At 38.8% G+C, this 26,441-nt stretch overlaps 1 protein-coding gene across 2 annotated transcripts; it reads left to right on the top strand.

The window, feature by feature from the left end:
• Positions 1-8,341: 8,341 nt before the first annotated feature.
• On the top strand, positions 8,342-14,585 carry LOC108879590 (regulator of G-protein signaling 21). 2 transcript variants are annotated; one of them, XM_051077272.1, is made up of 5 exons: positions 8,342-8,422; positions 11,115-11,193; positions 11,479-11,540; positions 13,426-13,592; positions 13,872-14,585. In XM_051077272.1, coding segments are annotated over exons 2-5 (408 nt in total). In that variant the 5' UTR covers positions 8,342-8,422; positions 11,115-11,191; the 3' UTR covers positions 14,049-14,585. The 2 variants fall into 2 exon arrangements, with proteins under 2 accessions (XP_050933229.1, XP_018526427.1); XM_018670911.2 differs by lacking the exon at positions 8,342-8,422 and adding an exon at positions 8,517-8,666.
• Positions 14,586-26,441: the final 11,856 nt, after the last annotated feature.

Raw genomic sequence — 26,441 nt, 5'->3', positions numbered from 1 at the left:
TTAATGATTCCGCTGGGGTTTTGTAAAGTCTAAGAGTCCTTGAGAATTCAAAAACCTTTATTTTTTAAATGTACAAAACCTCCATAAGCATTTCCTCTATTTATGCTGCTGTATTATTCATGTGCCTGCTAATGGAATTAGTTTCCTTAATGCAGAGTCAGGCCTTTTTCTCTTAGACATCCATCAAACTTGTGCAGATGATGAGTAAGACAAATGGACGCTTACATTAACTATACATAGACACCTACAACTAATATTTTCACATGGCACTGTTAGATAAACAGTTGCCTAATTGCACTATTCCACAGCTCATAAAGATGCTCGGCATCCATTAACGTGAGGTAATTAGTCGTAATTTGCATCATTAAAAGCAAAAGAATAGCATAATCGTTTATGAATACTCAATCAGGATAATTACCTAGTCTTGATCTGCATCTTCAGGCTGGAGAAATGCATAAAAAATCAAAAGAGGGTGAGAAGTCTTTGTTCTTTGACTTAAGAACAAGGGGCCTGCCTCCTTTTCCTCCCCTGCTCCCCCACGAACACACTTCTTCAGCTTTAACAAACCCTGAAATTTGGATATTTAATTACTGCTGGCCCATTTCTTTCTTTCCCTTCTTTTTTTGTGGGAAAAGAAAGGCAACTGCACAACAAAGTGGATGCTTTTGTCTTCTCTTGTAGCCTGTAAGACTTTGTCTGCAGAGTGGCATTCCTCTTTGTTCAGTACAGAAAGTGCAGATCGTTAGCAGCTGAGAAGACATAATGAGAGGAGCAATGGTGAGGAATACTGTAATGTGTGTGAATATTAAGTGAGTGAATGTTTTTGAATATCAATGCATGTGTACATGCGTAAATCGTATGTGTACAGTGTGTGTATATGTAGGTGATTTGTACGTGTATCTATTACAAGACATACCTATACAGTTTATGCATAGGATAATACTTATGTATCATGCACAATATGAATATGTTTACATTTTATATTTTTGAATTTCCTGTTACTTATCTGCATCCAGCTGTTTACTAATGAGTATATGTGTGCATGTCAGTTTACTGGTCTGGGTGAGTACCATTCAGTCTGTAACAGTTGAACTGTGTCTTCTGTACTTTTACATTTTGTAAGCACCTGAATACCTACTTTTGAAATTTAATCACTACTGAATGCTTAGTGTTGATATTCAAAACCACTAAATTTGTTGCATTTAAATAGTTTATCTTGAAAACTATCTATCTTGAATTTTCTTGAGTGAATCCCTATGAGGTAATTTCAAAATACAGTTTCATAGTATTAATATTATTTTATTGTTTGTTGGTTCACAAATTCAGTCATTTGCAAATAGATAAAATGAAGTTGCTCAAATTAGATTGGTGAATTTTAGACATCATCATTTAAATGAATAATTCAAACTGGACATGATGGATGAACAATAAAGCCTGAACAGAATTATCATCTTCATACAATCATGTTACATGTTCCAAGAAGTCATTTCAGGAGAGTGAATGGAAAACCCGCACACTTGAATTCTCCATCTGAAATTTTGAAATCTGCACAATTACCCTCCAGAAATTTCAAACAGGGGAAACAGCTCTATTTACCAGGCTGAGTTTTGTCAGACAGCTGCTGGATAAAATCTTACCCTCTTCCAGTGAATCCCCTGCTATCAATGTTGTCTGTCCTAAATCTTAATGACATGTATTCTTAGTTTGTTATAATTTTGATAAATGTGCTTTTGAAGATTTATGAGGAGTCCAAGCAAAAAAAAAAAAGTTTTATTATTTTTACATGGAGATATCTGCTGTTATAAAGAACTGGACTTCATTTAACATTACAAGAGGGAGGATGTTAAATCACACACAACTACAAAAATGTCAAGAATAAGACAATAAAGACCAATACTCATTTCCATCATATTGGAGAGAGGTGTGTCTGAAAATCAGATACTATAATTGTTGGCCTAGTACTTTATAGTATTTGGTCATTCATCTTCGTAAACTAGACAAAAACACCCCTTACCCATAAGGGCTGCATGCCGTGCAGTTGCTAATTTGGAGTTACAGCACCTTTTTCATCCCAGCTCAAGCACTGCCCACAGAGAAGAGGATAATTGCATATGTATAAAGACCAACAGAGAGACTACACCCACACTAACATACCCCAGCTACCACCATACACACCTTTACAGTGCAGACTCACTTTGCTAGCTGTCCTACCGCTCTGCATGATGAATGGAAATTAAAGAATTACCACACATGCACGCACATGACCGGACACACAAACAGACATACGGGCACATGCCTGCCTGCGTACCACCTACACTCTATCACTCACACACACCTCCTGCCCACACAGTCAAATACATCACCTCCCCCAGCCTAACCCAGATGGTCCGTCCAAGCTACAGAGCTGTGAAACACTGAGGCCACAGAGCATCAGTCCAAGGGATTCTGACTTCCCAGCTGAGCTTTTAACATGAGCAACAACGGCCCACAGCCACTGCATATGATGCTATGTGCCAGAGAGAAAGACAGATGGAGAGAAAGACAGAAAGAAAGGGGCACTAGAAAGACACAGAGCAGACACAGAGACACAGCTCCCCACAGTGGAGCTGTATTGTACAGTCTACAAAGCACCACTGGAAACATTAAAAAAAAACATGTAAAAGCTTCAACACGAGCACTGAGCTTTATTTACGCTACCTACAACTCATATTTTTACTCCTGCTCCTCACAGCAGCTGCTATAGTTCAGTTTATTGCATAACAACAGAATTGCATTACAATTCACAGAAAAAGAAAGCTTTGTATATGTGTAAGCCCTCTTGTTGCACCTTCAGAGTCTGCAGCATCAAGATCTCCCCCCAAAAGCACATTATTAAATTTGCCTTTTCATATATATGCGTGTTGCTTCCTGTTTTTGTTATTGTCTTGACTTTTTATGTCAAATCAAATGCTGAAATGCTGTGTGCATGGGGGTGAGTACATTTGCAATTCAGCTGTGAACAGGGCATGCCCTGCGAGCTTTCTGCCAAACGTAATGTAATTAGAGAATAGGGTCGACACAGCCAAACAGGGGTGAGGAAGGCTAATCAACTCTCTAAGTCACTTTCCATCTGTAATCAGAGGGACAGCAAGTGAGAAACAGGCTGAGAGAGAGAGAGAGATTAAATTGATTAGAAATTGAAATCCCAGACCAAATATGTGCTAAGAGAAGTTAATTACAATTAGATTGATCATTTTATTTAAATACTGCCTTAATTTCCCTAGTCTCAGTAACCGTTTTTTCCTTGTCCTTGAATTCTATGAGCAAACTTTATATAAAGTACATGTACAAGTACACAAGGCACACATGATACACAACATGGCTAAATGTATGTAAGATGTTATGTAACACATCAGCATCCATCTGCTGCTGTAACAGCCTCCACTCTCCTGGGAAGGCTTTCCACAAGAGTTTGTAACTTGGCTGTATTAGAGGTTAATCACTGATGTTGGCCACTAACGCCTGGCACCCAGTTGAGTTTCCAGTTCATCAAAAAGGTGCTGGGTGCAGACCGGTCAAGCTCTTCGACACCAGTCTCCCTGAAAACTCTTTATGGATGTGGCTTTATGCACAGCAGTTATGTCATATTGAAACAGGAGAGAGGCTTCCACAAACTGTTGCCACAAAGTTGGAGGCACACTACTGACTGTAATTATATGCTGTACCACTATGATTTCTGTTAGCTGAAATAAAGGGATCTATCTCAGGCCATGAAAAACAGCCATACCAATGTAATTAGGCATACGTACAGATTCTAATTACAATAATGAATTACAATCTTTACAGCTACAGGAGAACATTATGTGTATGTTAGTACATTATTAAAACGATAACCATGCCATTATTGGCCATCCCAGAAAATATTCATTTTATTTGTGAGGGACCTTGTACAATATTGGATGTTAAATGTTACAATTTGATGTATTGTACCAGAGTTATCTTAAATTTGCACCCAGTAAAATTTTTGCCTCATATTTGTACTGCACCCAGTTATATTTAAAATACCCCTAATGATAGCTAGCATTATGTAAAATTGGATATTATGTGCACATTATGTAAATTTGTATGGATAATAACACCACCATTCCCTTCTGCTTCATGTCTCATTATTTTAATTATTTTCCATAACTGCATTTCCCCGTAGGGACAGTCAATGTGAGTCTTACTTAATTCCACTGGCATCAGACCGGACAACTGCACAACAGATCTGAATGAACATCCGCTATTTTATGTTAAACATTTTGAGTTAATGCAAACTCTGTACCAGTCCCCATGGGTCTGTTAAACTTGAAAGTGTGCTTTTAATCCCACAGAGAGGACGAGCAAAGTCAGACCAATGTGTGGAGAACAGTCAATCATCTACTAAGTATGCATGAGCTGCATTGGCATTATTCAAATGAGTGCTGCCCATGGTGAAGATGCAGTAAGCTAACCTGTTTTCTCTGTTGCCATTTCAGATGTTTGTAAATGGGGCTTCATTGGTTATATAGTAGACCTTTTCATACTGCATTATGTTATTCCTTAGGGTTGAGAGCATGTGGGGTCATTGATGTTATTACATAAAATAACTTGCATAGAACATTTACATCTTACTTTGCATTTACTTTTAGTATATTTCTGATCCTGTACAGACATTTTAATAAAACTGAAAAAAGAGACTTTGAACAGTAAGTCCCAATGTACAGTATATGCTGTTAATTAGTTTACCATACAGCAATGTAATTAATTATGAAAAAGCATAGCTGCATTCACATTATCTATTACCACTGTACCTAAATAAATAATGAAGTAAAACTGCTTTTACAGGTATATTTTAATTACTATGAACCAAGGTTGTCATTATGCTATTTATGGCTCTCCAGTGGCCTTCAGCAACCAAATTACTGGCATCTAACATTAATGGTTTATGCAAATATTCAAGGTTTCATAAGCAAAGGTGGGTTATTTAAGACAGACCTTGATGTATACTTTCTAAACAGATGTTCTCCCCATCCACATATCACATTGCATAGTCGATGGCATGTCTCACAAGCAGGCAGAGGGGAAATGTCCTTCAGCAACTCATACACACTACTATGAATGCAAGGCATCCAAAAAAATAAGTTTAAACATCTAAATAACAAAAACACATTTAAAGTCACTGGCTGTATCTGAAATGTGAAATATACCAACAATGCACTACATTTTAATGTAGCTGTAATGGTTATGAATACATTCCTCATAGCTGCTCTGAGTTATACACTTAACCCAAGGTCAGCCACTTAGGTCCAGTAGTTTAGCTTGAACTGAGCTCAGAATGTCGCAGCTGAATAAGTTGTAAATCTAATATTGACGTATTATCATCTCATAATGATGAGCAGTTGCCTGTTTACACATCCAGCAGACAAAGACTAACATTGGGGTTCTTTTGGAAACATGTCTCTAGAAATATGATAAATGTAGATCAATATTCAGTCCTCTTCTTCCTCTGTTTTTAGGGCTCCACTGGCTTTGGGCTGTTTTTAACTCCTGGCAAAAAAATATCTGGCTCTATAGCTACTCCACTATGTTCATCAGCCAGTTGCTAACTTTGTCAGTCTATGTCTTTTGATGTTGGAATGGTGGTGCACAGTGGGTTCATCAGAACTTTTCCATTGAAAACAGCTTTCTGCTGGAAATGAGGAAACCAATTACCACCAACTGCACTGTAGACTATGCCTGCTTATGGTGAAGCATTACATTACCAACCATGGTCATTATGTTCAAACAGCCAACTGTTTTTTAAGGTTTGTTTGCAGTCCATTTAACCCATGATTAGGTCTGCTTCACCAGTGAGAGTTGGGGTAATGTTAGGCACAAGAACTGTTGCTATGGTTACCTGCCACCACCCACCGTTCTAAACCTACCTTGGTTTAGAATGGTGGCTGAAGTACAACTATGTTTGATGTGTCCTGTTAATTGACATTATAGGACACCTTTCAGACAATCAGAAATTTTCTATGGCCAGTAGTATAATAAAGGAATCTTACACCAACCCTTATTAGAAAAATAACAACATCCAGAAAATGGACAAATGTTGGCAGTTCTGCCACCATACGATGTCAGTGATAACATGGGCTCCAAGCTACTGCACATTTAAAAACAGAGCTAGGTGTACAGGGTGTGCTGTGTGCCTGTAACTCTTACACTTCAGCTCATTGTTGCCTGGGCTTTCACTGGCTATCACTCTTGCTCCTGTTCTGAATCTGTGATCTGTAAACACTGAATGACATGTTCAGTACCCTGCACATGCCTGGTCATAACCATGAAACATGTTTAATGCTATCAAGACAGCTCAGATTTGTGAGTCGATCAGCCTGGAATTTAATGAATTTGTAAACCACTCACACTCATGAAATCTTTTCCAACTAAATCTATCCAGTGCATTAACCAGGTGTGTTATATAAATAGTGTTTCAAAGTCATTAAACATGTAAGACTGATTCTGCAACAGATGAACACAAAATGCTTTGATAAACAACACATTGCACTGAGAGGACAAAAAAGCTGTTTTCCATCATTGTTAAGTGATAGGACAGCAGATATGTTGCAGCTGAGCTGGTGATGAATACCACTCCAAGAGCGCATCTGACAGGTTTTTGTTGTGAACATCATACTCTCTGCATCTCCAGTGGGGTCATTACAGATGCAAATCCCAGTCGCAGCTGTGTTTTATGACACCTGTTCTTGTTTTCTAGGCCGGTCCCGGCAAGTGTCCCGTCGAGGACTTGCAAATCAAGACGGAAAACGAGAGATGGGCGGACAGGTAGGCCCGCTCAGCTGTCAGCATTGTCCCCTGTCTCCCTTCGCTCCCCCCTCTCCTCTTTCCTCCCGATCACAACTCTGCCATTTCTGCTCTCATCAGTCATTTTCATAGCCCCATCCTTCTCCCCGTCTCACTCTCTCCATGTTAGATGAGGACATTGCACCCCACCTCTGTCTGATACTTGAGCATCTGCTTCTTTCTGCTACCATTTGTCTCCAGAGAGTATAATGCTTATGGGAGTTCTGTGTGAATTGGGTCAAAGAGCCTCCTATTTCCTGTATAGTTGTCTGGTTCATGCAAATGAAATACATCCCAATAACATGTTGAAGAAATATTGTCCTATAACCAGAGGTGAATAGCACATCCATGAAGTGCTGAAGAATCCTGCAGTTCCTGCGAAGTACTGCATGTGTGATAAAGTCTACAAGGCAGGGTTTTCTATGTGGAAAATAGACCTACACTGTTATTTGCCTAAATCACAAAATAAGGTTGCTCGCTGGTGTGACACTAGTAATCCGTATGTTCATTTTTTTGTCAGACTGAGACTGACTGGCACCCCAGCATTACCGGCAACCACTACAGGATGTGGAGGTCAGAGTTATTATATTAACCCCAGGCATAATCCTCACTTAAATGTTAACAAAGTCTTTTAGGTGCCTAAGCCTACCCATAACGAAATATTCAACCAATATTGACCCTCTTGTCTGGCAGCAGGGTTGGTACAATAACAAAACTAAGAGCAATGATAAGTTAAATACGTCAAAACTTCTGACACCAATATTGTTTACTGGCAGCAAATGGCATGATTTCCCCAGGCAGTGTATTATAATTGAACTTCTTGGAAAAAAGCACCTTTTCAGTGGTGTCCTAACACTGTACTAGCAGGTGTACTAATGGTGTTTTCAGCAGTCATGCCTTATTGCCATGCAATCAAACCACCTTTCTCTAATTTAGTCATTGCTGTTTGCATGTCTTTCCAAGTCACAAAAGTGGGATAAATAAAGTCTATCTTATCTTTCCCTCTCAAATACGCAAGATCCACCTGTGTTTCTGACAAGAAAGTAGACTTGTCTTGGTCACAAGACCAATTTTGGTTGTCTCAGACTTGTCTGACAACCAAAATTCCATAACTAAAATCATTGAGATCTGATCAGACAAGAAGACTCTAGTCAAGTATCATGTCCCTAAGAAAGCCAGAAATATGATGAAGCAACTTGAGGCACTGTTATTGAATAATGACAGTATCAATTCCTTTGCAAATATGTTATCGTACATTAGGTTTTTTTCTTTTTTCCTTTCAGCTCATTGTTAAATACACACTTTGAACTGAGATATGCTCTCCTCAAAAGAGAAGCATAATTATCTTCCAGAGCCAAAATGCAAACCCAAGCCAAAGTAATGTTCATGCCCACAGCAGTTTTATCAGGGCAAGGTTAGTCACAGCTGTGCCTTTCTGTCTCCATCTACTTTGCATTGTAAACTAATGATTTACTTTAGGTCTTGTTTTTTAAATTTCCATAAGGTTTCTGCGGCCGCTGGTTTCAGAAGGCACAACCACAAGAAAGCAGCAACTGAGGGGTTTTCCAACCAAAACGCTGAGGTAAAACTTTTGTTAATGGGAGTTTGAGAATAAAAAGCAAAGAGTAAAAGCTGACATTTCAGTAAACCCTGGGCCTGCCCGTACTATAACCCAACATGCATGGGCTTGTACTTGTAGGGTAAGTCAGGTTAGGAAAAGGAAGCCTGGGCAACTAAGGATCAGAGTGTGTTGTTGAGCATATATTCCCACAACAACTTGAAGTTAGGAAATACATTTCAGTCTTTCTTGGCAACAGGAATCACATGTAAGTATGAGATCCAAATTAGCTTTATGCTTCAAGATTTTGGAAGAAATAGTATGGCACTGAGCATTTTGATACTGTCGAACATTTTCAATGTTTTAGTTCCCCTCCGGTCTGCCTTGTTTTTGGGTAATGACTGACTTTGTCTGATCTCGCCCAGCCACAAAGCATGTTGCTAAAATAGAACTGGGATGTGTTTTGCAGATGGTTCTCTCTCCTCTACAAGTTTGTGAGCAAGTGTTTCTGATGGGACTCCTGTGATCTGTGTAGTTTTTATTGAAGGTTTCTCACTCTGTGTTTCTCTCTGTGCTTCTCAGTATGCCTCCAGCTCTTCCATTCCTTCCTTCCTTCCCTCCCTAAGAAAACATGTAAAAGGTCCAAAGAAGAGTGAGAATTCTTTGAGCTGAATATGCTCGGCGCTCTATATGATGCAATCAAAAAAATGAGCGGCTGCATTAGAATATAGTCTCTCTTCTGATGCCTTGTCCCTTACTTCTGAGGGACTTTCTGATAACACATGGCTTAAAAGTACAGTTCAAAGCTGCACTGTCAAAGCTGTCAGAACTTTTGTTAAAGGGGTTTGGGCATCCAGCTTCAACATCCAGCTTTGTTAAATGAGCTACTTTTGAGCATTTAGAGACTCAAGATCTATAAATTTTGATTGAGTTTAACTGAATTATTCACATACATCCAAAAACATAGTTACTCATGCAGTTACTGTTATCATAAGCAAACTCTCTGCTGGTGAAGGCCTCGGAAAAGCATTGCTGTGACTTGACGCACCCTGTTAGTAGCATTGTTCTGCTACCATTACCAGCCACATTGGCCAGATTTAGCAGCGTCATTAATACACAATCTACAATCTTAAAAAAAGCAGAAACACTGGCAGAGGACAAAAGCTAATTAGCTAAGTTCTTCCTTATATTTATCGTTTGACATTTCAAGCAACAGAATTAAAGAAATGCCACTGTTCTTTAGAATCTGATGAAAATCTGTTGATGCAGTTGCTGTTTGCTCATTGAGAGGTGAGTGTAGCCCCACACACACATAAATTCTCATCTGTTATTCTCAGTCAGTCAGACAGCCGTCACAGCAGAAAAGAACTGTGTGACACTTTGTCAGCAGTGTTGGTCTGGTGGACGGTGTTGCCTGAAGCAGTCTTGTTCCAGGTACTGGTGCTGATGACTACGTGGGGAGGTCAGCCCAGGTCAGCCCAGTACTGCTGGCTCAATGACAAGCCAAAAACAAAACAAAAGAAAATCCTATGTTGAAAACAAGTAATGTTTGGGTAGCCTAACACAATGTGCAGTATGTGATTTGTGATGGGAGTTTTATACAGTGTTTTTGGTAGAAAACTACTACCAAAGAAGATTCATATTAGCAGTTTGTGAATGTGTGTAACTGTCTGATTGTGGAGCAGAGTGTTACTGAAGGTAAACAGAGGCTTCAAAAGCATGCTAAAATATAAACTAAAACCATAGTGTTACTTCCTTGATGATAAGTGGTGCTCAGCTGCACCTACAGCTCCCTCACAGATGGGTTTGGCCTGGCAATAGGGAGAACAGCTGTAGTGTGTCAGTGTAGAAGTGTAGTTACAAGAACATCAACTATAGGTGCTCTGTTTGTTGTCTGTTGACTCACGAAAACTACAAAAAGAGCATTCCTTAAACTTTCCTAACACTGATTGAAATTCATCCATATGCAGTAGGCTGTGTGTAAAAATAACATTATTTAAACAGATTTCTGAGGAGTTGCTACAACTTAGAGATCAAAATGATATACTTCTCCACATACAGCTGCTGTACCTGCCTGCTTACAATGCATATATATGCCACAGACATATGCTGTACAGTAGCTCTTATCCATTCTGCACATCAGATAATGTGAATAGCTCTTGCACATCCACTTGAGCCTGAGAGTCTGTCAGTGCAGATGCTCGTTCTCTATTTATTTGCTCCACTTTCCAGCATGTTCACTTGCCATAATTCCTTGTATTACACTCACTGTTCTGACTTATTCTTATCTGGTTCTCTGCTGCCGCAGAGACCCAGTTTACCCACAGGGATCATTAAAATTTCATCTAATTTAGGATTTCCGAACAAGTAAACTAATGACAAGAGGATGCAGCCAGTTTGGCTGTTAGCTGCCATGCTGACATAAATCTAACTCATTGTCGACAAGCAACACTTATACTTTTAGAGAAACAGGACTTTCAGTGTAGGCTAGTGAACTCTACACCTAGAGCAGTTTCAGTGCAAATATTAATCTTATTAAACTACCAAGGCTGCCTCCTGCTGCTTTCACATTACACAGAGAAATTAGATTCAATATAAAAATATTAAATTGAGCTACTTCACATAAAAGATCTCAATACTTATTTCAGCACTTATAATGTAAAGGAGAATAACTTAATTGCTATGTTATGCTCTGTTTTGGTTAAACTCTGGTCAGGAAGGAACTGGCTTCCAGAGGACACCACTGTCTGATCTGATACCTGGTATTCAATCAAGAGCCAACATCTAACTAAAATGTGAGTTGTCATTAATTTCATCCTCTAGAATTGGAAGTAGGACAAAATGAGGGCTTTTATATTTTTAATAATTTCACAATATGATTGATTCATATCAGTTAATTTAAAAAAAATGACATTTAACTAAAACTTCAATAGATTATCAATTAATCTGATGTAATAAGTAGATTAGAAAAAATGTTTTTTAAAATGGCATCAGTCATTAAAAAAAACATTTAATTTATCACTGACACTAATTCACCTCAGTCCTTTACATCATATTATGTAAACATTTTTGCTCTGCAGGGCTCCCGTTGATGATGTAATGGCATGGGGAGAGTCACTGGACCAGCTTCTGGAGTGTAAAAGTAAGCCCACTTGTGGATTTACTCCTCTCACTCTCTTGTCAAATGCTACTCTCTCAATTCTGTCCTCCCTTTTCACCCTTGCAATTCTCTGCCGCTCAGCCCTACATATCATCTTGAATTGCCCTCGGGCTTCTTTGGGAGAATCGAGGATATATTCTTCCTTCAAGTTCATCAAATCCATTTGGAGATATATTTAAGGAGGATGACACTGGCAGAGATAAGAGGCCTAATCTGAGCTGCCAGTGTAGATAGGGTGATTCCAGCCAGCTCGTATTCATTTACAAAGCTGGCGCTCGCTGATGTCTTTCACCTGACTATATTCTCTGCCTCTATTTGAAAACGACTAAAGCAGCAGATGGGGTTTTTCCTCTCTCTCTTTCTTCTCTCATTACTTTACTGAAATGAATTCAGCTGATCTGTAATATTTCAGCCTGTTGTCTTCTGCGTCAAGAATAACTGTCCTCCAGATGATAAATTTTGTCTTGCACCCCAGTTGCTCCATTTCCATTTGAAGATATGCAGTGACACATATGACAAATAGGTAAACAGTAGCAAAAAATAAATAGTTGTGCATGTGGCAGATGCAATCTGATGACATTCATATACCTTTACATCTCATATGACTTTAAAGAGTCAACTCTGTTATGATTGAAGGCTCAGATATGGAGCCAGAGTGATTTGTAGACGGGAACAAGTGGCCTCTGGACATATTTTGTTTCCTGTCAATTACTGTCAGAGCACCAGCTGTGATTTATGTAAAGCAATTTGTGTGAATAACACCGGTGCTTGCAGTTAGCTGTTTGTTTGTGCTCCCAGAAGACGTGCTAAGTATTTTACACCTGTGCTAGAATCACAGCTCCATGAATACGCCTGTAACAAAGGTAAAGGGTGTGAGGAGAAGATAAGAAATATAGGTGTGTGCAATTATATGACGCTGAGTCAGAGCACATCAGGATGCAGGGTTTGGTTTTGAAGGTTTTGAAGTTAAAAGGGCCTCCAGACATTCACCACAATACCTGGCAGTTTGCTGCATCGTCTCTTTGTTCACTGACTTCTTTGAGCTAACAAGGAGACTGTGTTAAGGAAGGCAGAATGTGAGTGAAAGATAACAGAATAGCTTAACCTTTAGCTAAGGCTCATTGCTCTTATGATTTTCTACTAAAATACCTAATAAAAAAATAGTAGTCGTGTTACCTGTTACAAGAAGACCCAAAGCCTCCTTGCAACAAGCATCAGAAATCAGCAGTCAGAAATCTTCTAAAACATAGTGGAGAAAAAATGGGGAGAAAACACTTGTAAGCTGGTGATTCCCCCTGAGTAAGAAAAAGTCCTGATCCTGGAAGTTCACTCTTGAGCTGGGATCAGTATGTTTAACAATAATCTAAACTTTTTAGAACTTTCAACCATATCTAATGGTCACTGAAGATGTCACAGGTGACAATTTACTGATAAAGACTGCGAGAGGCATTTGGAAAGGTCTGAAAAAGCTATTAAGTGGTCCTTGAGTTGAGATTTTGTGTCACACATTAAAAGTCATAATTTTACATTTTAATATTATTTTTTTGCCATATTTTTGTTGATTTTTTTTATTCAATACAGTGCTTGGGGTAGTACAGAATGCATTATTAGGTATATGTGCACATTAATGCATGTATATAGTGGGTATGATTACACTGTGAATACAAGCTTGTACTATAATGCTAGTATGGCCAGTTATGCCCAGGTCTTCCCTGTATATTAGTAATTAAGGTAAAAAAAAAGGAGGATTATGGTAAACTAACCAGGTTCTTAAATACCTCAGCTTACCTCAGTGTAATTCAACTTCTATTGAATGTTTGAAATGAAACTGTCCCAGTTTCAAAGTGTTTCTCTTCTCTCTGTGCAGCAGGCCAGCTGGTGTTTGAGGAATTCTTGAGGACAGAATACAGTGAGGAGAATCTTCTCTTTTGGCTGGCCTGCGAGGACTTCAAGAAAATTACCAGCGAGACAGAAATGACGGTTGCTGCCAAAAGGATCTACACAGAGTTTGTCCAAGTTGATGCTCTGAGACAGGTATGGCTTTTGTACAGAGAGACGTGAATGGAGTCAGACCTGTGTAATTTCAAATCAGCCTCAATTGCTGGCTTGGTTGTTGTCCCTGTCACTCCTGCACGGTTTCACTCACTTTTGCTTTGAAATACATTGAAGATGGGGAAGGTAGCCTCACACAGTAATAGACAGTTTTTCTTTCACTATTTCAACATACTTTCTCAATAGACATTATAATGTAAAAATATCTCCAAACAGAAAGAACTCATGGGTGAAATAAAAGTTGCTGTTTTCTGAACACAGATAAACATTGACTGTGTGACGAGAGAAGAAATCAGTGAAAATCTCTCTCAGCCGGGGCCAAATTGCTTCGACAGGGCGCAGAGACTGATATACAGTTTGATGGAAAACGACTGTTATCCGCGATTTCTGAAATCAGAAATCTACCAAACTCTCCTGGAACAGGCTGAACAGCAATGAAAGCAACATAAAGAAATAAAGGTCTGCCGACGCCTCTCTGAATGATTGATTCTGCACTTCAGCTGACTCTCCTTAAAATTTCAGTTTAAACAAAAAGGCTTGTCTGTCAGGGGAAGCAGAAGTGAAAAGAGATACTGAGCTGTCGGTAGGGGGACTGACAGGATCTAAAAGCCAAACATGATCTAAATAATGTATTAAGCAGCTTTTGAAGTCAGTTTTTGCTTGGACTGCCCTATATCGCACAAATAAAGGCTTGTAATTCAGTCAAAGGCTCCCATCAAGTTTTGAAGGTTGACATTTGTTCAAAAAGACAAGTATCAAGGGAAAAATGTTTATAATTTGTGCGCACAAATTAGTCATCCGTACCCTTGAATTATTCACAGCATGATATATTTAGTTTCTGAAGAGCTCATTTTCAGATCATTGTGTCCTGTCTTATAGAAACTAATAGAAAATATATATGAATATTGTCACATGCTTCATGAGACATGTTATGTTTTTATAGCCCAGTTATGCATTAAAAGTGTGATATCACTATTTTGGTCTGTGAAAATTGTATATGATTTAACATTAACAAATATCAGTCCTTGTATTGATATAGGATCCATTTCTGAATATCCTGTTACCAGCAGTGTATTTAGTCTGTGATAGGCAACTTTAAAGCATTTCATTATCCCTGCTCTGAGTTCTTTTGTACATTTTTGTTAACTGTGTTGTTGGACCAGTACTGCTGCTGTGGCTGCTTATGATGATTATCAAATGAGCATGTATGTATGCAAATGCTGTGTATGAGTGCATGTGTGGTTATGAGTTATGAGTATGAAAATGTCCATGCAACAATAGAAAAATTCCTCTGTTTTATTTCTCAAATCTTCAGGGCTTAGTTCTGCATTAAGATTTAGAGGTTTTAAAAATAGATTAGTTAAGATTAAACTAAAACCTTCTGTTTATAAGCCACCATGTTTTGAGTAACTGTGGCTTGGCAATTTCTCTATTGGTTATTTTAAAAAAGTATCTGAAAAGGTATTTTGTCATTTATGATTTCACCAAAATGGTAAAAATGGCTTAAAAGAATTTATGATGCATTTCAAAGTTTTAAAAAACATATGCCAAGTCTTTTTAGGTTGATTGATTCAGCTCCAATATCATCTTCAAATCAATGCAAGTAATTGAAAGTAATAAGATTTTATGTTTTTAAGCTTACAAGAAATGTAGGTTTTTGTTCCATGAACAAGAATAATATAACATTTAATATTTTTTGTAAGGGGACAGCAAAGCTGGTTAATGGCTTTCATTAATCAGCATGATTTGTCATCTACAATATATAAACTGTAGGTGTCTTAAACCTATCAGCAATCTGCTGATGTTTTGGTATACCAAACAATACTAGTAAGTCTTTTATGCATTTTTGTTGACTCACAAAGTACAAACATCTGGTGGGAATGAAGTAAACTGAGGTTATCAAGCAGCATATAATCCATGAAGATTAGATCAAGAACAAGTACATCATCCCTAATAGTCTAATTTTAGCACAAACTTCCTGTTATTTATTTGGGGAACATTTCCTCTGTGTTTTTTGAAGTCATTTTCAAGTTTCATAACTAAAGGCTGTAGACACTCAGAGAATTACATTTAGCCTTAGAATTAAAGGAATAGGACATTTTAGACAATACACTTATTTGTTTTCTTGCCAAGATAAGATTGATACTATTCTCTCAACCAACAATAGCAGGTTATCTTAGCTTAGCTGGACTGGAAGCAAGCCAGCTGTGACTAAGGTAACAAAATCTGAACCAGAACCAGAACCCGATACAGCTCAAATCAGAAGTGTGAAAGAACAATTTCTAGGCTTTATGCTAAGCTAACCAGCTGCTGACTGTAGATTTATATTGAATGGGCAGATATGAGGGTAGTATCAATTTTTGCATCGATCAGCAAGAGAGCAAACGTGCATATTTCCCAGAATGTCAAAATATCTGCAGTTCCAAAGACACCCAGCACGTGTCGTTTTCATAACAGTACTGATCAGCATTCCAGTCACTACATTCATTCAACTCTCATTCTTTTCTATGGCATCAATGGAAGGCTGGAATAGAACAATATAAATAATATAACCTAGGTAACTGTAGCCAAAATGTGTGAACATATTATCATGATTGAGGCAAAGCCAGAATATCTGGTTTGATACCCACAGAAAATTCACAGTGTGGTGTGAAATTTACATAAAACCTCTCTGAATAGTAGGGTGGTATGGGAATTAAGAGGTTTTACATATTCTGAGCCAGTACCATTGGTGGGAAAACAACAATTAGAGCATACATATTGTTTATGATGATGTTTTATAGCAACATGTATAAAATGTAGTGCCAGGGTGAGGGTATGGATGCTTCTTGCTTGCATGCATGCAACCTGTCTTGGAGCTTATAAACATTGAGTATATGTGTGCATCTGCAGAGTCATTCTGTGCAAGCGATTCAGCAGCAAACTAACTCCTGCCAGTCTGATTGGAGGTCCAGTATTATCTGATTGTATTTCTGTCCCTGCTGGAACTCAGCGTGGGTTTAATTCTCCAGAGGGACAGGATAGGGTAGGAATGGAATGCGTTCGACAGAGAAGGTCAAAACTGGGAAGAGAAGGAAAGAAAATAAGGAATCTGTAAATAGAAAAAGCAGTGCAGAGGCTAGATGGAATGAACCAAAGAGAGGGAGAGAGAGTGGACAAATAAAAGTGAGGGAGGTAAGAGTATGAAGAATGAAAGGAGGGAGTCAGTAATGAGAAAAAGAAGGATTTGTAGCGAGGGACAATGAGATGGAACAAGATGAAGGCTGAGGGAGGTGAGGGTATTAGGAGAGGCAGAAAGGAAAGGAGAGAAAGGAAGGAGGAGAATTAAGCCGGAGCACAAACATTGAAGGGAAGGTTGGAAAGGACAGAGGGGCAGGACGGAAGGCAAGGAAGCACAACATTACTGAAATAAGAAACACTGCAGGATGAAGGGAAGGAGGAAGGACGGATGAACAAGAGAAGAGTAAGAGAGGACGTGGAGGCAGCGAAGCCCCAGCAGGTCAACGTAATGTGAGCAGAAGAGGCAGAGATAATGCCCCATGACTTTGGACTCAGGAAGACGCGAGTGGCAGAGTTCACAGTGGGTGGGAGATAAGGCAACCGAGACTCTGCTAACTACCACAAACTGTTCTTTCTTCCCGACTGGTGTAGAGGAAACTTTACACTGTCTCAACACAGAAACTCCCAAAGACTAACTCCTCCTGTGGCAGACTTCCAGTGCTTTAAAGATATAGGAGGAGTGATGAAAGAGTGTTTTTCCTTCTGCCATCTTATAATCTAAGGACCCAACAGTGTTTCTCTTCCAGCTTCCCAGCCAGTGTGCTGCGAGTGTGTTTGTGTGTATATTTCTGTGAGAAACAAAGAAAGAGACCCTGCAGCCTAACTGTATCAGTCTGTTATAACATTTTTACATTGTTTCCATCATTTAAGTCCAAGATTAACACTGAAAATACATAAAGATACTGTATACACTCATTATCTCATTGAATGTCATTTTATCTTCCTCACAACAGGAAGAGATTAAACCTCTTAAAAAGGTACGCTTTGTAGTTTTTGGCCACTAATAGTTCTACAGAGCTATGTTTCATGAGTAGGTTTGTGTTGTACATGTGTTTGAGAACGCACATGCACATGATTAGATACACATTCCAGCCATTACTTTTTCACTACTGAACTGATCAACTGTTGGGGGCAATAAGGTGCAAAGAAATGATGCAGTGTCCCAAGACGAGGAAGAGAACCGCAAGGTAGTAAACTGAATTTGGAATAATTGTAGAGTAGGAAAATCAAGAGACTAATCAATAGTGAAAATAATTAGTTGCAGATATAATGATGTTTGTACAACCTCTTCAGCCTTCAGAGTTTCAGTTGAAAACACACCTACTTTGCAAAATGCCCAAAAAACCAATTAGACAGACTTAGACAGACTTTATTGATCCCTTTGGGATGACTCCCTCAGGGAAATTAAGTTGAGTGGCCAATGAGTGGCTCAACACGCTGTTTGGTGGTCATCATCGCAATGATCCCCACTCACTGAGGTAATGTCTTACTTAGCCTTAACCCTAAATTTCGACACAGGTCCTGTGTGTGTCAGAGGGCCTCAAGGGTAGACCACATCAGAACCTTGTATGATCCCCATCACTTTAGCTAATTTGCATCCACAAGCCAAACAACACAGAAACAAAATGGGACCTATTGGGCATCTAATGAGCAGGAGGCCAGGGGTAGTTCCCCTTTTTGTTGTCACCTTTACCAGGTCTGTAAAGGCTCTCACCTCACACTGAACCCACAGTGACCTCACTCATCTTTCACTGTGCATAATCGTTATAAATCAGTGAGTACATGTTACCACTAGATGGAGACAAATGCCTGGTGTTATCAAATGTACAGTGACAGCCTCATTTGAAAAGCACCATAGCTGTAAAGAACGTTAACTACAGATGCAAGCATTAACGTTTAGAATGAGAAATGTTTAGAATAAGAAACCATATTTTCCATGTTTAACATGAAATTTTTGTATTTTTACACCATTGTGACTTAAACATGTACTTTAATTCTTTTGATTATAGCACTATAAATCTGATAATTATTTATGCTGTATTGTAATTAGTTAAACAAAAGTGAGAACACTGCAAGAATGTGTTGAGCCCTGTGTACAGGATTTTCAGATTTGCTACAGCCTTCCTCGATATTGATTGTGTTTGTAGTATGAGCATTGACAAATTTTAAGAAATGTCATCATTTATTATACTATTAAAAAAAAAAAAAAACAAACAAAAAAAACAGGAAAATGCGGTCAGTGCAAAGTGTTAAAGATTCCTGCTGACCAAAGTCTAACACTCCAGGAATTGATGTGTTATGCTTGAAGCAGGGACTTCTGTCTGGGGACAGTAGACGACATAATAGGAACCTGTCAGTCTGACTTCCCCCTGAATCTGCCTCAGCCTCGTGTCCCTGGGCTACCGAAAGCTGTTTCACTTCCACAGAGTCTTCTGGTGAAACACTTGCAACACTAATTCCCCACCGTGCCGGGCTGTGGGGACAGTGGTAGTTCTCTGCAGCAGCAACAATGGATGACAGATGTTAAGGGCAGTATTCCAAGAGAATCACTTCTGAGAAAAGACATGAAAACATGTTCTAAAGTGTGCATGATTACATCTTTCAAGACGGTGCAACACATCCAACATGCAGCAGCTGACATTGTCTGTAATGTTCAATAGCTTCTACTCTCACATCACAATGGTATCATGTAACTATCACAAAAACGCCAAAATGAGATGTCTTTGTTGAGAATTAGGTCACTTTGGTAAACAGGAAATATTCTGAAACTCTGTTGGAGCATTGCATCAAGTTTGGTGCCCAGGTAGGTTCAAATTAGAATACTGGAGCAACATGGTAGTTTTACTTTTTGCTCCTAAACCCCTTGCTGTTCTTCAGCTGAACTGTAATTCTTCAGAGAGTATAATGATCATTTACCTCACATTTAAGGGGTTCAATGGACCATGTGGCAACAAAATAGCTCATATACCACACACATCCCTCATCAGATCTTATCCATGGGAAACTAAAACCAAGGATTTCCTGACACATGATTCTTTTCTTTTTTTTTTTTTTTTTTTTTTTGGTATAAGAGAGCAACTACAAAAGAATCAAAACCCCTTTCTGCACTTTTATAGAAATTTGAAAGTTAATGCCTTGATGTAGAAAAGAGTACTGGAAGTCCTTGCTTCCTCCCCCTCAGCTGGTCACTCTCTCACATTTGTCACTCATCTAGATGAGATGTCTAACTTTGCCCAGGCTGAATGTAAAGCTCATTTCAGACAACAGAGGGATTCAGGCATGACTGCGCAGGGTCAGACACACAGAGGCACACACACACACACAAGTTACTGTAGCTTGAATTCCTTGTGAAATCCTCAGCAACAGAAAATGCACCGTTTTCCCCACCACCTCTCACTGCAATTGCAGCACTTTCATGCATGACCCTGTGCACTATGGGACATCAACTGCTGCATTATGTTAAAGGACCACATTTGTTTTGGATTATCAGTATCAATCTGGTCATGAGAATTACTTTCCATAAATAAATACAGACTCACTAACAGCAGTTAAGTGTCCTCACAATATGAGCACTTGTCACCTATATCATGTGACCTCCTGATAAGATTGTGTTTGGTGACTCAGATGGAAGAGGATCCTGCCTCGATTCACAAGTCACACATATAATCCTCTGTTCCAGTTGATTTGATTAAAGATAAGTGAGTCACATCAGTCACATATTTAACTACACTGCCTAGACAAGCAAGCAGCGAATACACAAATGCACCAGCACACATAAAAACACATGACACAGTGTACAGTTCTTAGTAGGCAATGCTTTTTAGTTGTGCCTGCCAGAAAGAGAACGTACTGACTGTTTTTTTATTCAGTAAGCATAATCTGTTTCTACAGTGGAGCTAAGCAGTATACAAGTCCATAAATCAAACAAAAGTGAAAGTGCCATACTTCTCTGCAGTTGCCTTGCACTATATTATTGCATTTATCTCTCACAAAGCACACTTCCTGTCAGTCAGTCTGATGAAATATTTCATGATTTTCCATTATTATGTAACGCTAATGTCACAATAGTCCCTCTGAAAATGTCTAAAAGTTGGTGTTATACAGTAGCCTGATGAAAGGGGGATATTGCTGACAATCTGGAAATTCTGGTGTGAACACTGCGAAATCATACGAAACCAATGATGCTTCTTTGAGAAATGGTGAGTCTCACAAAGACAACCACTTTTACTGTGAAATAGGTAGTTGGAGAGTCTGCTGTCAATGTTTGTTCTCATAGTTAAATGAGAAAGAAGAATCACTCTCTTCTTCAAGCAGGAGAAAACTGCCGACATTTCATGACCATGGAAATAGTTGACCAAACAATTTCCAGTTAAGGTCCACTTACTAGCTTGTTCTCGAGCCTTCAACCATATCAGAATCGGTTATCTTGCCTAGATCAGATATCAGTTTTCATCAACAGATAAAACCAGCATGGATTAGATGTCATAAAAGTGCTCAGAGTAATGGAAAGTTTGAACCTCTATGGTTTTAAGATAATTGACCAATCCTCAACAGCTAATGAAGACAATGTGATATAGTCAAATGCTCTGGAGGATTTGAGTAAGTAGAGCTTGTAGACACTGCTATGAAGTCCATCATGCCATATGAGTTCATAGTGCGTTCAGCCAAGCCAAGGATGCTGAAGTGTGTTCACATTTATACTTTTTCCAGAAGCTTTTGTTCAAATACACATACGTATGATATTGGCTCTTTTATAAAAGCTTTCACTGCTAAACTCCCAACAATGGTTTGATAAAATAGATAAAACTAAAAATGCCCATAAAAGAGAAATTGTTTGTAAAAACTGTTTTCAAATCTTTTTTTCTAGGGGATGCAGAGTAAGTGGCTTTCATCATGGCTGTATGAGATGAACACAAACTAAATCACACAAACTATAAATTCTAAATAGCATACAATTCCCTGAACAAGTTGGACATAACAATGTATGCAACAGACACTGTAAGCCTATTCAGCTGTTGACAGTGCATTATTATGCCACTGTAAGTGAATAAGGGATTTTTTACGATTATAATTTGAGATTTATACTACAACATAAATATTGACTTTCACAGCACAGGTGGGTATGTATGAGCCTCCACTTGAAATACAATGTAAAGTGAAATGAAGCACACGTTCAAAAGGAAGTCTGCAACATGATCAGAACATATGCGGCTAAAAATAACTCTTAACGTCCCAGTGTCAAAAGAATGTTTGATAAGAGGTTCAGTTCATCAAGTTGTGCATGTCTGATTTTTTTTTTTTTAAACCAGTGTGTCAGTGGAATATTTTATCTTCTTTTTTGCTGCTGATGACGACTCATTTGGTTTTATTCACGCTGTCACCACAGAACAGTCTGGCAAGCATACTGTACCTTGATTTTTTTAATGATTTTTTTTTTTTTTTTTTTTTTAAATAATCTTGACGTAATAGTGCAAGGGACAGTCTCTTAATTTGTAGACCAGACAGATAATCAGACAGTAGTTTTACCCATTATTTATGTGATAAAGGTAATACAGCACAGATGCTCAACTTGGGCCATTTTTTGTTTTCATGGTACATTCATTGGTACTGTTCAAGCAATTTACCTGTGATAATTGTTTTTTTTTTAAAATTTCCAATGTGTAAAAATAATTTAATATGAAATAAAAAATGGTCAAATCCCTGACTTTCTCTGTTGCTTCGAATACCCTGTAGACTGACTTATATGTAAAGGACTCAGATCAAGTTTTCAGGATGTGACAATTATGCTAGCTCTCGAGTGCTCTGCTGCAATAAAACTTCTGCGCAGCTACAGAGTTTGCCACCATTACAAAATGACCAGCTCCCAGCACAAGAAATACTCCAACACACACTCCATGAAAGAACAAAACAGAAAACTTTTCAACTATCTCATAACGCTCATCTGGCCAAATGTGAATTGGACATGTTGGGGGGAAAACTAGGGTCAACATCAGCAGGGCATTCGATTCATGGAGGGACCTTTGTTCAGCTGTGGGGATCAAAGCTGACCCAGAGCCGGCTGTCCTATTGTAAAGGTGTGCTAACATTACTGAAATGCTGGTGAAATTTATTGTGATACGATGGTTTTAGCCAGCTAATGTTTTCTAATGTTTGCTTGCCTGGACAGATCGGCAACAATCTACTGTGTTGAGTGGATAATGTCTGCTAATTCATCCAAACTCCTGGGGCTGATCTGTCCAGTAAACTGACAAGCTTGCTGTTTGATAATTACTTCGACTAAGCTAAGTTAAACCTACCTGCTATTGTTTGCTTGCTTGTTCTGTAACGTTATTGCCTTTTTGGACTGTGACTTGTGCACCCCCAGCAACCACTCAGTGAGGGCTGGTAAAGAGACTGACAAGGTCAGTAAGATGCTTGGGCCCGCTTACTAACTATAGACTGTATAATGGAGTGCGAGTATGCACGTGACCACGGGCAGCAGGACGCTGATCGAAGTTCACTTAACGGCCACAGGTGTCAGTAATAACAAGAGTTTTCAGATTGCTACACAAAGAACCTTTAAAGCTACAAAGTTGACCTCATTGCAGTATTTTACTGTCAGTAAAGAAACATAATTAAAGGGAAACCTAAATTCCCAGGTGTTCCCAGTAAATCAAAACAAATAGACTATGTACTAGTAAACATTTCCTTTGTGTAGTGGGTAAGAACCCCAATGTTGTCCGCATTTATAGATAGACTGAATCTCACCAGAGTTGAGAAAAAAAGGCTGATACAAATTATATCTAAGAGAATCATAAAATGTCATAAAAATGGCTGTTGAATGACAAATTTGACTGTTTTTGCTGAGAATATCACAGAACTGGTTATGGTATGCAGGCCTGTTGTTCAGATGAACTGTGACCATTAAAATACTGTCACTCACAATATCATGCCAAGTTCACGAAGTGTCATATGATTTTAAAAATGGTTGTATTATAAGCATACTGCTCTGTTAAGTGATACTTGTTCTGCTCTCAGTATCAGTAGTAGTCATCAGCTATTTTCCACTACTCTGCCAACCACCATAAAAGAGGAAGTCAACCCACAGTGTGATAAGAAGTGATGACTCAGCTATCTATTATTTCATTCAAGTGTCTGTTAGTTTAATTAAGGTATTCTCACCGGTTAAAGAAGTCAAAGCTGTGTAGCCACAATGTCTTAAAAGTGAAGCGGAAGTGCCCTACCCTGTGTTTTTGCTGTGTTGCAACCATAGAACAACTATGATCTAATCAATGTAGCTTGACTGAGTAAACTTCTGTGCTTGGTGGTGGAGGCTGGAGATCTTGGATAATAGTTTTTCTCATTGGTAGATCTTTATAGGCCTACATCTAGAAAAATAACTGTCAAACACTAGAAAGCACCAGACCACTATAGTAGTGGTTCCAACATTGGAGTCAGGTCCCAAAAAGGGGTGTCAAAATAAATATTATGGGTCATGAAATAATTAACAGGATAGGAGAGCGTCAAAAAATATATATATTTCTGCCCCTTTCAGATCTTTCTCTTCTGTACCTCTTTACGACTTTTGAACTTACAACAACCTAAGGAAGGATTAACCATTCTTGGCTCATACACATGAATCCTGTGTCAAGTGTCAAAAAATAGGGATGTCTTGATAAATGTCTGCCTGGAACAATGGCACTATTTATTAATTTAGCCACACCTGTGACAGTCCTACTTGCCTTAAGAAATTCATACATTTGTGTCAGCTATCTCAGAATGACACCAGGTTTATCTAAAACTTTCACACATCCTGGGTGGGAATAAAAGAGCCAACAACAAAACTCAAAGCAACTCGTTTTTCTTGATAGAGTGTCCCTGTTATTCAGGACAATCCACATGCCTCACTGGGAGCAATTTTCCACTTTATTCATAGAAAACAGCTCAAACCAGTGACAAAATAGTAAAAGAGGATATAAAGTGAATGTCTAAGCCAGAGGCCCATTGTCAGCACAACTTACAGGTCATGCAACTCCACAGGCATAAATAGACTGACAGACTACCAACAAAGACCAATCAGGATGAGAGAGGCAAAGAGCACAAGGTGTTCCACATGAGCCAATCAGCCACCTAAGTGTGAGCACACACCTGCAAGGAGAGCAGGATAACTACTCAGACTATGCATTTTTACGTGTGCTATACCCATACATCACCATATATGAGCTTTAAATCATGTACACTACAAGAACACTAGAGTAAGCTGTTTCAAAAATAAGTTAAGGATACTCTCTCATTTAGACCTTAAGGTGTTTTCATGAAAAACATTCATTTGCATTCTGATTGAAGCAGTTTTTGATCTGTGTTACCACAGCCTCATGGCACGAAAAATCAACTCTAACACATTTTAGTTCAGTGAAGTCAACAAGAAAATAAATCTGCATGAAGTAAAACACATGGTTTGTATTGTCTTTTTGTTTTCATCTTAAAATAGGAATCATGACAAAGTTTTAAGGAATAAAACTAAATACGTAAATCTGCCACATCTGACACACATTCTAACTCTAATATTATGAACCAACACTGCCATTTCACAAGCTCAGTGGACTGCTCATGATGGCATGGTGAACGCTGAGTTAACCAAAGTATTTTTGCATACTCTGAACTTTCTCATGTCCCTGATGAAAGTACTGGTCAATCAAGCATGCATTAAGGGCGTTGGCCACTGGGAAATCAACTCCCCACCCTCACACGTGCATCTACTGCAGCTCCTGTAGTTCTAGCATGGAAATTTTGAAATAAACCCACTTCATCATTCTCATAACCACAAACATACCACTATACACAATAGTGAGACCCCCTGAGGGACTCTTGTAAAGCACCACTCACACCCACATAAACACCCCCACCCACTCAAACACAAGTATGTTGCAAAAATTTCTACTTTAGTCTGTGTCATATCATTCAAAGGTTTTAATGCAAGAGAGGACTATGCCATGCTCATTTACATACATGACAATGTTAAAAGAATGAGTGTACATTAATGCATATGAGTGTCATACATTTCTGAGGACATTCTCATTATAAGAGTTGTTCTGAGAACTGTCTGGGTCACTTGCTTAGTTTTGGTACATATTGAAACTTCCCAGCTAACTTCCTTTCTCCTTTAATGCTTTTACACGCCTTGTATGACTCAATGCATGTTTCAATTTCTGTTTAAAATAGAGTTTTTGTTTTTCAGTTTTTGATTGTTTTCCTTGCACCTGGTGACACTGCAAATGTTGTCTGATCCTTGAGCTGATTTTCCATCCATACCGCTGATCCGTTAAGGGTCGCGGGGGTGCTGGAGACTATCCCAGCTGACATTGGGCAAGAGGCGGGGTACACACTGTACAGAACGCCAGTTCATCGCAGGGATAACATATATGGACAAATAACCATTCACACTCACATTCACCTATAGGCAATTTATAGTCACCAATTAACCTCAGCTGCATGTCTTTGGATGGTGGGAGGAAGCCAGAGAACTGAAGAGAACCCACACAGGCTCAGAGAATCCACACAGAAAAGCCCCAGGCTCAAATTGAGGCTCGAACCAGGAACCGTAGGAAGCACTAAACACTGCACTACCATGCCACCCCTGAGCTGACTTTGTGATCTTAAAAGCAGACTGACAAAGAGTTTTCTGAATCTGAATCAGTATGTGGAGGTCTTTTATTTAGCCCCTATTCCTCAATAGTTCCTCTGCAATCCTAACTTGGTTGTCTATCATCCACTGTGAAGCAGTTTGCCCAC

This window comes from Lates calcarifer, linkage group LG17 (assembly GCF_001640805.2).
Source record: "Lates calcarifer isolate ASB-BC8 linkage group LG17, TLL_Latcal_v3, whole genome shotgun sequence".
NCBI lineage: Eukaryota > Metazoa > Chordata > Actinopteri > Centropomidae > Lates > Lates calcarifer.
Note: the sequence above shows the minus strand (reverse complement) of the source record. Positions and strands in the feature narration are given on the sequence as shown.